Genomic DNA, 12,220 nt, shown 5'->3' with positions numbered 1-12,220 from the left:
AGAAACACGACATTGACAAGCGTTCGGTTTTCCCCAGATCTCCCTCCCCACGCGCTAAACCCTATATGATGAATGTTGTAGACTGTCCCCGGCCGCCAGTCTCCAAAAGTCAACATCCACCACCAATGATCAGCAAGGTCTTTTTGCCCATAACATGCGCAGCCTCTGCTTTTTGGACTCTTCTTGCTTTCTTTTCGATATCATCTCCTTCAACGCAAACGCGCGGTTCCTGTTCTGCCTTGCCGTCTCCAGCAGAGGCTGCCCTGCTGCTCTCCTGCAGTGGCCTAGTGGCCTGCAGCATCAAGCATCTTTATGAACGTCCTGGCCCACTTGGTTCGAACCCAACTTCACGCCATCAAGCGCAACAATAGGCAGCCTCGCAACTCCCTTTTTGTTCGGACCTTTTGATGCTGATTCGGGTCGGGATCATTGGGCTACACAGTTGTTGACGAAATGGACGAATTTCGATAGGACAACAAATAATTATGAGATGAGGGGAAAGGAAAGGGGAAAGTTTGGGTTCTGGAGTGTAGAGGTAGGGACGGACCCTACATGGAGTTGGTGTAACCACCCACTCTGTTTGGCAACAGGCAACCCACCTCGCCCATTTCATGCCCACTCCCCCACAGTTTTGTGTTGTGTGGCAGCAAGCAAGCAGCCCGCCATCTTTATTGTGACGAACGGGACTGGAAGATTTACTGTTTCCTTCCCGCCGTCGTCCCTTGTGTTCGTTGTTGGATGGTTGGGTGTGAGTTCCATCCCCGTCCGTCATCGTCGTCAACAAACGCAACCACTAAGGAACATTTAAACACAAGTGTATGTACGGAAACAAACCTACCTATCATCACCTCTTTCAATCACCTTTCCTCAATCCCACGATTCTTTGATCTTCCTCGTTTCTACAAGGTTACATTACAATAGTAGACATCGAAGTCCAACCCCACACCCCGGAACCTCGCAACAACAGCCCGATTCGTGAACCGCGAGACTGGCTGTCCCACGATAATGCGTCCAAACCCCAAACACCCTTGAACTTTTACGGCGCCGCCTATGCCCATGGCTTCTTCTCGGATGCGGATGGGAGTTCTAGAAAAGCCACTACCCGCTGCGGCGCCCACACAGCCTTGAAGGCTGAGCCTTCAGAGTTCAGCCCAGCCACTCACCGGAAGAAGAGAAAGCGGTGAGGGAACTTAACATCCAAACGCCAAACGGCTGTGCGGGAACGGAACCACGTAAAGCAAGGTGAGACTTTCAAGGCGTGAGGTGAGGTGAGGTGAGTGAGTGAGTGAATGAACCTGTTCGGGCCGTTCGAGTGGTGTCATGCATCGTGTGTATCTCAGGTACCGAGGGTACCTTATGATGGTGCATGACGGCAGTGGATGTTTTATGCTTGGGTCAGTTATGCAATTCATTTGACAGCCTCGTCCGTTCGTCCTCGGGTTCCAAAGTTGGATTGATGAATAGTCACCTGACTTAATTGACCTCACCTGAATGAAACTTGCTGATCTACACACTAACGAGATCTCTGGGATGGATGCCGCAAGTGATGGCGCAATACACTAGGTATCTCCGTAACGGGGAGGTAGGTACATGTGGGTCATTTACCTAGAGGTATCTACACGTGTATGTACTTGTGAGTTACTCGTCACGTTCGGTAGGCCGGTAGGGAGGTCGGATGAGGCGGTCTTTAGGTGCGGTCCATTGCAGATCTACACCCTTAACGTGACTACAACAGTCAAGTGGTGCAACTGTCATTACTGGTACCATTTGTCAGGGAGGCGACGACATGCGCTTGCTTGCTCAAGGGCTTTAGGGTCCTATCAAGGCGTCATCTACCAGCTGCAGGGACGACCGAGAAGTTCGGGTGCTCGCTCTTTCCCACTTGCTGTCCATCGCTCTTTCTTGTATAGGTACCTTTCGACCGTGGGTCTGGGGAAGGAGCGCCCCGACGGCTATACAACTCGAGGACGAATCGATCAGTCAGTCTTGCTCCATACAACTAGGGGACCTCTGCTCAAGCGAGCTACGGACCACACTCGGGCCTGACATCGCGCATACAACTATTGGATCCAATCCCTTTTTATGTCTGGTTGCAAGAAACTCCGCGGTCGGAGGGTTTGTTTACCACGGTGACATAGTAAATCATTTGTTTTCCTAGAGCACTTGATGAGTGGACCCCATAAGTAGGTATCAAAATAACATGAAGTTTCTCAACATGGAAATATAGACAAGAAGCACACAATCTAACAAAGAAGGTCAAGTAAGATCGGCATTTACAATTCCGTCCTCAAACAAACAAGGGTAACCAACAAAGACTTAGTAAGGCATGGTAACACAATGGACAAGGGTCATCATGCTCAGTGGACACCTGACAAAGACGAGCCGCTTTGAGCAGACCAAATGCAAGGGACACTCGTGGTGATAGCTTCACCACATTGGGCCATATGGTCGATCTAGCATCGATGGCGCTCACGCTGGATGAAGGTGAACATCAACATATAAAGACTCGGGTGTCTCGGTCTTTGCTTGGCTTGAGAGGTACCATCTGATTGCTGTCTGATGCCCCTTGGTGTTGTGGTTCGAAGTCAAGTCTGACAGTTCCCTTGTTAATTCGCTAGTAGTCAGGATGATATCTCGACGGACTACATAGGGCATGGGTGGTTTGGATTCGAACATCGAAGTTGCAACTCAGAGCGTAGGGTCGTTCCTTCCGCAGACTGCGGTCGGAGGGGATACAAGAAGGAGCCATGGAGAGTAAGTAGGAAAGAGCGAACAGTCAAACTGCTCGGTCGTCCCTGCCTCACCTGGAATACCTTTGACGCCGATTCGGGTCTTAGGCAGTCCTGATTCTAATGCGTGCGCTCATATTGCGATGAAAACGCAGACAAACAACGGAACCAACTCATGCGCAGCTTGGATAGAGTTGTCCTCCATCATATCTCTGATCATCTCAAAGACCATCAAGCAACCTTCCTTCACCCGTCCGAGTTGACTGAAGCTCGACACTTCCAACTCCCAAGACACGATGATGTTGTTCCGGGTGTGGTCCTCTGATCCACCGGATGAACTCATGGGAAGAGGACACAATATCAAGACCGGTCAACAGGTCGGTCCCAGCTTAGGATTGTCGTCTGCCTTTATATGTTGTTCAGCCCTTGACATCGCCAATAGTATATTTAGCGTATAGTCTCTCCAAAAGGCGGCACGCGGTGATCATGGGACGAAAAAGTCATTGTTGTGCCACGATAACTCACAAAGAAACTCCCCTGGTCCCATGGTCAGTCAGGGGTGGGTTTGTTCAAAGCCGTGTCTGGGGTGCCGCCTTTTCTCTTTGAACCTGCCCCTTGTCTAGTGACTCCCTTAACCAGTTGTGTGTGTGTGTGTGTGTGTGTCTATGTCTACATGATTACTTGCACCGTACACAATTCTTCGGCTCTACCTTGTAACCGGCAACATCCTGTTATAACACCAAACTACCCCCATTTTTCCTCCCTTCAAGAAGTGACCAAAGTAGACCACCCAATCGGGCTATTCAGCCACACGGGGGCGTTACGCGTTCTTGGTTTATTCATCACTTCTTTGGGAAGATATAAAGACACTTTGGCACTTCCTTCCCACCCCTTTCCCCTTACCCCTGTTTCTGTTACTCTTGGAAGTTTCTCCGATCAACTCTGTACACTCCTTTAGACCCAACTGTCACCAAACCAGAACTTCTCCGACTTGACTCTTGCATACTGTCTACTGTCTATTCGAAACACTCTCGACATACACATCGCAGACCACAAGCAAAGATTGGAACGAACGAAGAAGGAAAACAAGGAACACATCAAAGCACCTATTCAGCAATCGAGATATTGAATAAGCATCGAATGAGAACTCGACCTCGACGATGAGGTTCACAGTCAACAACAACAACAACGCCCTAGTTCTTGTGGCCGCTAGCATCGTCATCAGCAGCATCACAGGAACAGGAAGAGTATCAGCCCACCCTGCCGACGATAAACTCGTCCAGAGCATAGTGGCGAGCCACATCCTGGAAGGGAGAGTTGATACGGAGAGTAAATGTGGTTACTTGTATGTGTTTTTTATTTATTTTTGAATTCCCCGTTTTGATCTACCTTACCTTTCCTCTTCCCTCTACACCGACTCCACGCTTCAGCACCACCAACCAACCATCCTTCAATGCAGCCCTCTCGTCCCCTTCCCCTTCCCCCCTCTCCTTCGCCTTCCCCTTCCTTCCTTCCTCACTTAATCTCCTCTACCTGCCCGCCTACCTCAACCACCCTTCCTTTTCCTCGCTAACTCCTCTCCTCTCCTAACTCACAGCGCCGACCCCCACAACTGCGTCCCCGGCATCTGCCGGTGCCAAGACGACCGGTACTACGCGCTCAACCGGGACAACTTGAAGGCTGGTAAGCACGGGTGCGACCCGCCCTGGGACAGGTACCCTGGGGGACCGTGCTCGCTGATTGCGTCGTGTTGCCCGGTGAAGACGAAATTTGGGAACTACGATGATAATCCTGTTTTGACATGAGGCGGGGGGGAGAAGGAGAAAAAAAAAAGGGGATGAGAATAATGGGGAAAGGGCGGAGGAGGCTGAAGCAAGGAAAAGAACGGAAAGGGAAGAAGAGAGGGAGGAAGAAGAGTGGAGGAGATACCCCATTGTGAGAAGGACCGGAGATTGAGAGATGAGGAGAGAGAGGCCTTCCCTTGAGCTGGTTATTTGCAATGGAACCCAGATATCCTCGGCTGTTCCTCAAATTCGCTGTACGTATTTCTTCGGATTTTGCTGTTTTCTTTTCGCTGTTACATTACTTTTTTCTTTCTATTCTTGCGCCGGGCCTATCCTCGGCGCACATTAGTTTTTCTCTTCTAATTAGAGCACTTTTATAAGCCACCCAACTGACCCAACTCACCCACCTTATACTCTCCAAACCTAACCCCTCAGACCTAATCAAATACACTCCTCTTCTGTTCTGCAACAACCTCATCATAAACCCCCGTATCCCAAACAACCAACCTCCCCCTCCTCCTCCAATCCTCGTTAAAAGCCCCATTCCACCCCTCCCACACCTTTTTGAGTCCAACCCCCATCTCCCTCCCCTTTTTGTCTTCTTCAAAGAATTTCTTCAACACCTCCTCGATCCCTTCAAACCCCACGATAAACCTCGGGATCTCCTCTCCGTGTCCACCACTGCCACTAGTAAGACCATCACCACCCCACATCTCCTCCCTTAAAAACTCCACACCATAGAGTCCATCTTCCTTGGGGCTGCTAGCCTGATAAAACCGATCCGCCTCATCCAAATACTCCCTCCTCTCCACACTCCCGGGCTGCGTATGCAGCGGCGGCTCGCAAGTCAAAGCCCTGGCGCGCAGGGCCGGGTAGGCGAGGTGCGAGCGCCAGGGGGTGGAGTGGCAGGGGGTGAGGAAGAGGGCGAAGAGTTCTTGTTTTGGCACCACAGCCTGGTCCACAGAAGAAGAATCGAGGGACAACGAGTCCGGGTGTATGCGCTCGAATTCGGTGCGGAGAAAGGTCATAACCGACAAAGGGGCGGGTTGGTGGAAGATGGAGAGGTAGGTGGCTAGGAGGAGGTTGAGGGAAAGGAGGTTGGCGAGGAAGATTTTGTGGCGGAGGGTGACGGGGCCGGTCGTTGTTGAGGTGGCAGCGGCTGCGTTGCCTTCGGCTGGGGTTGTGGTTGTTGCTGCTGATGCTGCTGGGGCGGTGAAGAACTTGAAGACGTAGGGAGCGGCTAGGATGTGAAGGATGGGGAGAAGAGGGTAGATGAAGCGGACTTCTTTGTGGGAGACGATGGATAGGGTGCCGACCATGGACAAGACGGCGAAGGAAAGCGTCTTGAGGATGTTGGACTGGAGTACCGCAAGGGTCTTGGAAGATGAAGTTGACTTGTACAAACCAACGAGCGCAAAGGGGAGGAAGGTGGTGGTGAGCAGGGGAATTCCTTGAGAGAGGTAGTAGTGCCATGGCATGTGGCCATAGAAGACGGCGAGGGACTGGGAGATGTTGAAATACAGCCATTTGTAGGGAGGGAAGGTCCAGAAGCCAAAGTAGAGGCGGTCCGAGATGAGTGATACGGCGAGGACTGCACTACCACAGACGATGATCTCTTTGGCTAGAATAAGTAATGTCGATCTCTTGATGGGAGACTCTCCATCAAGTGTCAAGCGTGTGACGGCGAGGGTAAGGACTCCAAGCCAGATGAGCAAGTTGGTTGGGCGTAGCAGGACGGCAACTGCAGCAAGAATGAGTGAGGCCCGGAGGCTACCCAGGTTGCCCTTGACCTGCAGAGGCTCCTGTTTGTTGGATTTGGCATCCTGAAGAAGGTCCCAGGGCCAGTAGTAGAGGGCCGCAATGGTCAGAGTGGTTTCCAAGGAGTTCGAGAAAGTCCTTGTGGAGCAATACCACTGCCATGGGTTGAGGACAGTCATCCAAAGCTGGAGGCAGAAGTCAATGGGTTGTCCGAGACGTATCATACATGGGCTTGCGACTTACAGCAGTCCATGGAATATTGCTCTCATCGCCAAAGATGGAGGTTGCCAGTCGCCAAGTATAAAAGTCACCCAAGGCGGCAAAGACAGACTGGATAATCTTGGGCAAGGCTTCGAGAACAAACGTCTCGAAAGCGGGAGGAAAGAACGGGGACAGGAACCAATGGGCAGCCTTGTATGCCAGACCAAAGATGGCAGGATGGAGAGAGGAGCGGAGCTGATGTTGCCATTCCCAGGTCAACCAAGCACCGCTCTGGTCTCCAAAGGCTAGGTTCCATGCCGGTTCGAGAGCTTGAAAGTACTCGTCTGGCTGGAAGAAGGTCCGGAGAACGATGGCATTGATGAAGCGAAAGACGAGAAGCAAGGTGAGGACATCGTAGACCTGTGCAGAGACAACATGCCGGTGAGGTTTTGTTACTGGGGGTACCGCATTGGGTGGTGTTTTTTGTGTCTTTATATCTCCGGAATTACCTCTTTCGGCCTCGGCGGGCTTGGAGATGGCCGGTTCATCAGACATGTTTTAACCTTGCCTTGGGTGATGTTGAGGTCAACAAGGTACTTCTGTCATCTGTGTAAATTGTTAAGGCATGTTCCAGGGGGCCATAGAGGTCCTCATTTCGGCAGTTGTCAATCTCACACGTGTCAGCTGCCAGGTCTTTCCTGACAGCCCCCGCGCTCGCTGAAGCAAAGAGCTACCAGCCCTATCACGGAGCACGGTAATCAGCGGAGCCGTGATTGGCTAGCGTCCATTTATCGGAGCCTCTCCGTGACAGCACCGATAGTGGCGGGAGGAACCTTGCGGACTGGAGGCAGTCGAGAGGAATGTGAAGCTCGGCCAAATCGATCATCATCCCGTGGTGAGGGCGGCTTCCTTCGGCTTGCATCCGGCGGCGGCGGCTGTCCACGTGGAGGGTTGGCGGATGTCAGGCAAAGCGGTGATGCGGACGTTTATCACTTAGGGGTCTAGTGCATGCCGCATCCTCCCCTAAGTGATAAACGTCCGCATCCTAGACCCCTAAGTGATAAACGTCCGCATTTGCATTACAAGACAGGTACTACCATAGCAAGGTTTTGCCTCAAACCTCCCTTTGTCTCAAGTTTTTCAGTTCCCGAGTCATCCTCTTCTACAAATTGGGTCCGTCCATCAAGTTCAGACACTTCAATTTCTTCAACTTGAATTATTTAGCCCCGAGTCCTCCTACATCTCACGCCTCTCCAGTCAGACTTCCCACAGTTCCCTCTACGACAAACACCAACATCACCACCATCATGGCGCCACACGCTGACACTCCTTCGAACGGCGGTTCTGCCCTCTCGCTCGACCACCTCCTTACCGGCTCGGACAAGTACCACGCTGCCGCGACCAACGTTGCCATCGCCGCCGAGAACGAGTATGCCGCCCACAACTACCACCCGCTCCCCGTCGTCTTTTCAAAGGCTCAGGGCGTCCACGTGTGGGATCCCGAGGGCAAGCACTACCTTGACTTCCTTTCCGCCTACAGCGCCGTAAACCAGGGCCATTGCCATCCAGAGCTAGTCAAGGCCCTCACAGAGCAGGCTTCGCGCCTAACCCTGAGCTCCCGCGCTTTCCACAACGATGTCTTCCCCGTCTGGGCCGCCAAGGTTCGCTCCGTCTTTGGCTACGACATGGTGTTGCCCATGAATACCGGTGCCGAGGCGGTTGAGACAGCCATCAAGATTGCAAGAAAGTGGGCGTACAAGGTCAAGGGCGTGCCACATGACAAGGCCCTGGTGTTCGGCGCTGCTGACAACTTCCACGGACGGACGGTAAGTTTTCTCTTAAAGCTGTTTACGCTGGTATTCTAACTATAACTCGTACAGATGACAGCCATCTCCCTCTCCGTCGATCCCGAGTCGCGTGATAACTACGGTCCCTACGTGCCCCAGATCGGCGCCGTCTCCCCTTCGACCGGCAAGGCCATCCGCTATAACAACATCGCCGATCTAGAACAAGTGCTGGAGGCGCACGGAAAGGAGACGGCCGCCTTCATCGTGGAGCCCATCCAGGGCGAGGCCGGCGTTGTTGTTCCCGACGACGACTACCTCCAGAAGGTTTCCGCCCTCTGCAAGAAGCACAACGTCCTCTTTATCTGCGACGAGATCCAAACCGGCATTGCCCGCACGGGTCGCATGCTTTGCGCCGACTGGGCCAATGTCAAGCCTGACATCATCACCCTGGGCAAGGCCATCTCGGGCGGCATGTACCCCGTGAGCGCTGTTTTGGCCGACAAGGAGATCATGCTCGTCGTTGAGCCTGGTACTCACGGCTCCACATATGGCGGCAACCCGCTTGGGTGTGCGGTGTCGCTTCGTGCGCTGGAGCTGGTAGAGGAAGAGGGTTTGGTAGAGAAGGCGGAGAAGCTGGGTCAGATCTTCCGGGAAGGTGTGGAGGCGTTCAAGTCTCCCATCGTTCAGCTTGTTCGCGGAAAGGGATTGTTGAATGCTGTGGTTATTGACGAATCTGCGGCTTCTGGGCGGACAGCCTGGGATCTGTGCATTTTGCTGAAGGAGAAGGGTGTCCTGGTGAGTAGTGTCCATTCATACATGCAACTGATGATGATGCTGACTAAATAACGTAGGCGAAACCCACACACGGCAACATCATCCGTTTCGCTCCTCCACTAGTCATCACCGAGGAGGAGCTACGGGGCGCTATCAAGACCCTCGGAGAGGCCCTGCAGGAACTCCCAACAGTCAAGAAGTCCGAGGGACACTAAGGAAGATATTGAGCATGGGGGCGGCGTGTTGCATTTCCACTCAGCATACACTGCTTTTGTTCTTGTACCAGGGTGCAACTGGTTTTCTCTCTTCATTGTTCGAATACCCAGGGACTTGCGGATACCACCAGACTGATTTGATGAAATTTTGGGAATATCATTATTATTCCAAACGTTTAAAACGTCATCGGGTTTTGGGAAAAGTCTATCCTATCTATATATACCAACGTATAACATGAACCAATTCCTGTAAAGGAATAAAAACAGAAACGGAATTATACCACCGTATAACATGAACCAATCCCTCCAAAGGAATAAAAAAAACAGAAACGGAACCAATACCGAGTGTGTACGTACACTTTACCTTGTCTCTCCGTGTTATTGTGTAAGGGGCACAAACAAACCCTCGTGGCTAGGCTACCTCGGAGAACTCGGCAACCGTCTCACCCTTGATCGGGCTTTTTGGGATCATCCTTCTGGAACATCGCGAAAGCTTTTGCATCACACACATTCCACACAATTCCACAGACCGAAAAAGGAGCGGACGGAACATCGGGCCTGCCTGTCAGTCAGTCAGTTGAACGTGTCACATCCGTTACCAGCGGGCACCTCCCTCCGTGTTGCCCATCGAGTTGCTCTTCGGTGTTCCTATTCTCGTCACGTTTCCAAACACGGAGCACTACAACATGTACAAGTGAAACCTTGAACAGACATAGGACATTCGACGGAGTCCGGATAGAAGTGTACGGGAAAGGTGTGACGATGATATCACGGGGCGTGTCTTGTCTTTCGGGGGTTAATAATTCGCCGAGAGAACTGAAGTAGATGGATTTGTTTGTCTTTGGTTGTGGCCTTCTTTGGGCCTCGGCTGTCTTGTACAAAATTGTACTACTGTTGAACTGTGAGAGGTCATGCATGGTATAGTATAGGACAGCAGAAACTATGTGCAGTCATGGAAAGGGGGGGTTTTCGAAGGTGAGTGATGAGGGTGAGTGGGTGGGTATATCATTAAAATTCATCATTTAGTAGGCCACGCACATCGAGTAAAATGAATCCTCAGTGTATGTGCGTATGAGCCATGGTATATACTCCAACAAAACAAAGTCATCATAACCAGGAAGTATTCTTTCTTCCTTTCTAGTCATCTCATGGTATCATTTCATTAAAACCCCTTTCCCTTCCATCCCTCATAATCATCATCCAGGTACAATCAAAGCATATACCTAAACTCGGGATTCAAATCCCCCATATCCGCCTTCTCCTCCTCCGTCAACCCTCCATCCCCCTGCATCTTGGCTCTCCTCTTATTCTCCATCGTCACACTAACCGCATAACAAAGACACGCCAGCGCGCTCAAGCAAGTGAAACTCACACAGATCGCGTATCCCTTGCGATAATGATTCTTGGCATCGCTCGCCACAAACGAGTACGTAGCGATGATCCCGCCAATGTTGCCAAACGCAATCTGCCACGCCGTGCCGATGGCCTTGCGGTGGTGTCCGCCCAGGTTCATGTTGAACCAGCACACGATGATGGGCATCGCACTGTAAGCGCCCATGGCGACGAGAAACAGGGCACCGTACTGCGCGTTGACGTGCGCCGAGTCGTGCACGGTCATGAGCACGGCGAAGCCGACGATGGCGACGGCGATGCCCAGGATGGCGAACATGAAGCGGTGGCGGAGATAGTCCGAAGCGACGGCGGTGAGCATGGCGAACCCAAACGCGGCGGCCCAGGGCGGGACCGAGTGCAGCTGCGTCTGGACGGCCGAGTAGTTGTAGGTGCCGATGATGGTCGGGGAGAAGTACGCGTACGAATAAGCGGGGACGATCAGGCCCAGATACATGATGCCGCCGAGCCAGATGCGGTGGTCGGTGAGGGCCTTTCCGACGTCCGCGAGAGTGATCTTGCGCTCGGCCGCCGAGTGGCCGTGGTCCGCCTGCAGCATCGCTTGCACGTACTCGCGCTCGGCCGGCTTGAGGAAGCGGGCCTGCTCGGGGAAGGCGGGGAAGGTGAAGAAGAAGAGGATGCCTGCCAGGACGGTGACGCAACCCTCCACAATGAAAATCCAGCGCCAGCCGCGGTAGTTTTGCAAGTGGTCCATCTTGCCGATGGCGGAGGCCAAGAGGCCGCCGAAGGCGCCTGCCAGAGAGGTGGAGGAGAAGAAGAGCGAGTACCGCTTTTGCGCGTCGGCGCGCTTGTACCAGGATGCGAGCAGGAAGAAGCAACCCGGGAACATGGAGCACTCGAACACGCCCAAGAAGAAACGGGTGGCGAGCAGGCCGCCGTAGTTTTTGACGAGGCCTTGGAAAATGGAGACGAGACCGAAGCCGACGCAGCAGACGGACAGCCAGACGCGGGGCGAGAACTTCTTCATCAGGATGTTGCCGGGGATCTCGAGGAGGATGTAAGGAACAAAGAAGATGGTCAAGGCGGTGTTGAATTCGACTTTCTCCAGCCCGAGGTCGCTCTCGATTCCGAAGGAGCGGGCGTTGCCAATGTTGACTCGGTCCAAAAAGGCGAGCAGGTACAGGAAGATGATGAAGGGGATGATGTGCCGGTCGATCTTGCGCACGATGGCCGACTCGGTGGTGCCCTCGGGCGGTTCGAGGGGGGTCACGGCCGTGGGGGAGTGCGGGCCAACGTCGTAGGAGATGCGGCCGGCCTCGGCGCCCTTGTCGGAGCTGCTGAACCCGGAAGGGTCATGATGGGTCTTCTCCCCGAGGGAGACTGTGAGATTGTGTTAGAATGTGAATGATGCGTATGAGGGGACGTGAAGGTGAGGAGGGTGAGATGAGGAGGCGGGGTGAGGATTGAACTTACGGTCCTTGGTATCGGACATGATTCTTGTCTTACAGCTTCTGGTTCCCGAGCAGCATCCACCTAGAAGAAGGGTAAAGGGGAGGGAGGGAAAGGGGGGAAGGGGAAGAAGTGTTGTTTATAAGAAGCTGGAGAAGGGGGAGGAAAATCCG

The 12,220-nt window shown here is 52.9% G+C and overlaps 4 protein-coding genes across 4 annotated transcripts; 2 read left to right on the top strand and 2 right to left on the bottom strand.

Moving 5' to 3' along the window:
- Positions 1-3,508: 3,508 nt before the first annotated feature.
- Positions 3,509-5,020, top strand: B0H65DRAFT_590694 (uncharacterized protein). The gene is made up of 2 exons (XM_062831076.1): positions 3,509-4,074; positions 4,327-5,020. Exons 1-2 carry the CDS (start codon positions 3,890-3,892, stop codon positions 4,532-4,534), a joined length of 393 nt encoding a protein of 130 aa, XP_062679499.1. The 5' UTR covers positions 3,509-3,889; the 3' UTR covers positions 4,535-5,020.
- B0H65DRAFT_578310 (Alg9-like mannosyltransferase family-domain-containing protein) lies at positions 4,807-7,086 on the bottom strand. Its single transcript, XM_062830724.1, has 2 exons — positions 6,515-7,086; positions 4,807-6,456 (listed from the first exon to the last, which is right to left on the bottom strand). The coding sequence occupies exons 1-2, from the start codon at positions 7,025-7,027 to the stop codon at positions 4,951-4,953; spliced, it is 2,019 nt and encodes a 672-aa protein (XP_062679498.1). The 5' UTR covers positions 7,028-7,086; the 3' UTR covers positions 4,807-4,950.
- A 383-nt stretch (positions 7,087-7,469) lies between these two features.
- B0H65DRAFT_472819 (ornithine aminotransferase) lies at positions 7,470-9,565 on the top strand. Its single transcript, XM_062827165.1, has 3 exons — positions 7,470-8,298; positions 8,353-9,054; positions 9,111-9,565. The coding sequence occupies exons 1-3, from the start codon at positions 7,780-7,782 to the stop codon at positions 9,246-9,248; spliced, it is 1,359 nt and encodes a 452-aa protein (XP_062679497.1). The 5' UTR covers positions 7,470-7,779; the 3' UTR covers positions 9,249-9,565.
- A 95-nt stretch (positions 9,566-9,660) lies between these two features.
- B0H65DRAFT_551009 (major facilitator superfamily domain-containing protein) lies at positions 9,661-12,090 on the bottom strand (the record flags this gene model as incomplete). The annotated part of the gene is made up of 3 exons (XM_062829777.1): positions 9,661-9,724; positions 10,472-11,978; positions 12,072-12,090. The coding sequence occupies 3 exons, from the start codon at positions 12,088-12,090 to the stop codon at positions 9,661-9,663; spliced, it is 1,590 nt and encodes a 529-aa protein (XP_062679496.1).
- Between the last annotated feature and the right edge of the window lie 130 nt (positions 12,091-12,220).

Source organism: Neurospora tetraspora (genome assembly GCF_033439725.1).
Source record: "Neurospora tetraspora strain CBS 560.94 chromosome Unknown B0H65scaffold_6, whole genome shotgun sequence".
NCBI classification, from domain to species: Eukaryota; Fungi; Ascomycota; class Sordariomycetes; order Sordariales; family Sordariaceae; genus Neurospora; species Neurospora tetraspora.
The sequence above is the reverse complement of the archived record's forward strand: the minus strand, read 5'-3'. Positions and strand labels throughout refer to the sequence as shown.

What these genes read in the sequence shown, in the direction of transcription:
- B0H65DRAFT_578310 (XM_062830724.1), bottom strand. Translation starts at nt 7,027, where the DNA reads ATGTCTGATGAACCGGCCATCTCCAAGCCCGCCGAGGCCGAAAGAGGT. An exon ending in GCAATATTCCATGGACTGCT is followed by an intron (nt 6,457 to 6,514) that starts GTAAGTCGCAAG and finishes TTCTGCCTCCAG; the next exon opens with CTTTGGATGACTGTCCTCAA.
- B0H65DRAFT_590694 (XM_062831076.1), top strand. Translation starts at nt 3,890, where the DNA reads ATGAGGTTCACAGTCAACAACAACAACAACGCCCTAGTTCTTGTGGCC. An exon ending in GAGAGTAAATGTGGTTACTT is followed by an intron (nt 4,075 to 4,326) that starts GTATGTGTTTTT and finishes CCTAACTCACAG; the next exon opens with CGCCGACCCCCACAACTGCG.
- B0H65DRAFT_472819 (XM_062827165.1), top strand. Translation starts at nt 7,780, where the DNA reads ATGGCGCCACACGCTGACACTCCTTCGAACGGCGGTTCTGCCCTCTCG. An exon ending in ACAACTTCCACGGACGGACG is followed by an intron (nt 8,299 to 8,352) that starts GTAAGTTTTCTC and finishes TAACTCGTACAG; the next exon opens with ATGACAGCCATCTCCCTCTC. An exon ending in TGAAGGAGAAGGGTGTCCTG is followed by an intron (nt 9,055 to 9,110) that starts GTGAGTAGTGTC and finishes TAAATAACGTAG; the next exon opens with GCGAAACCCACACACGGCAA.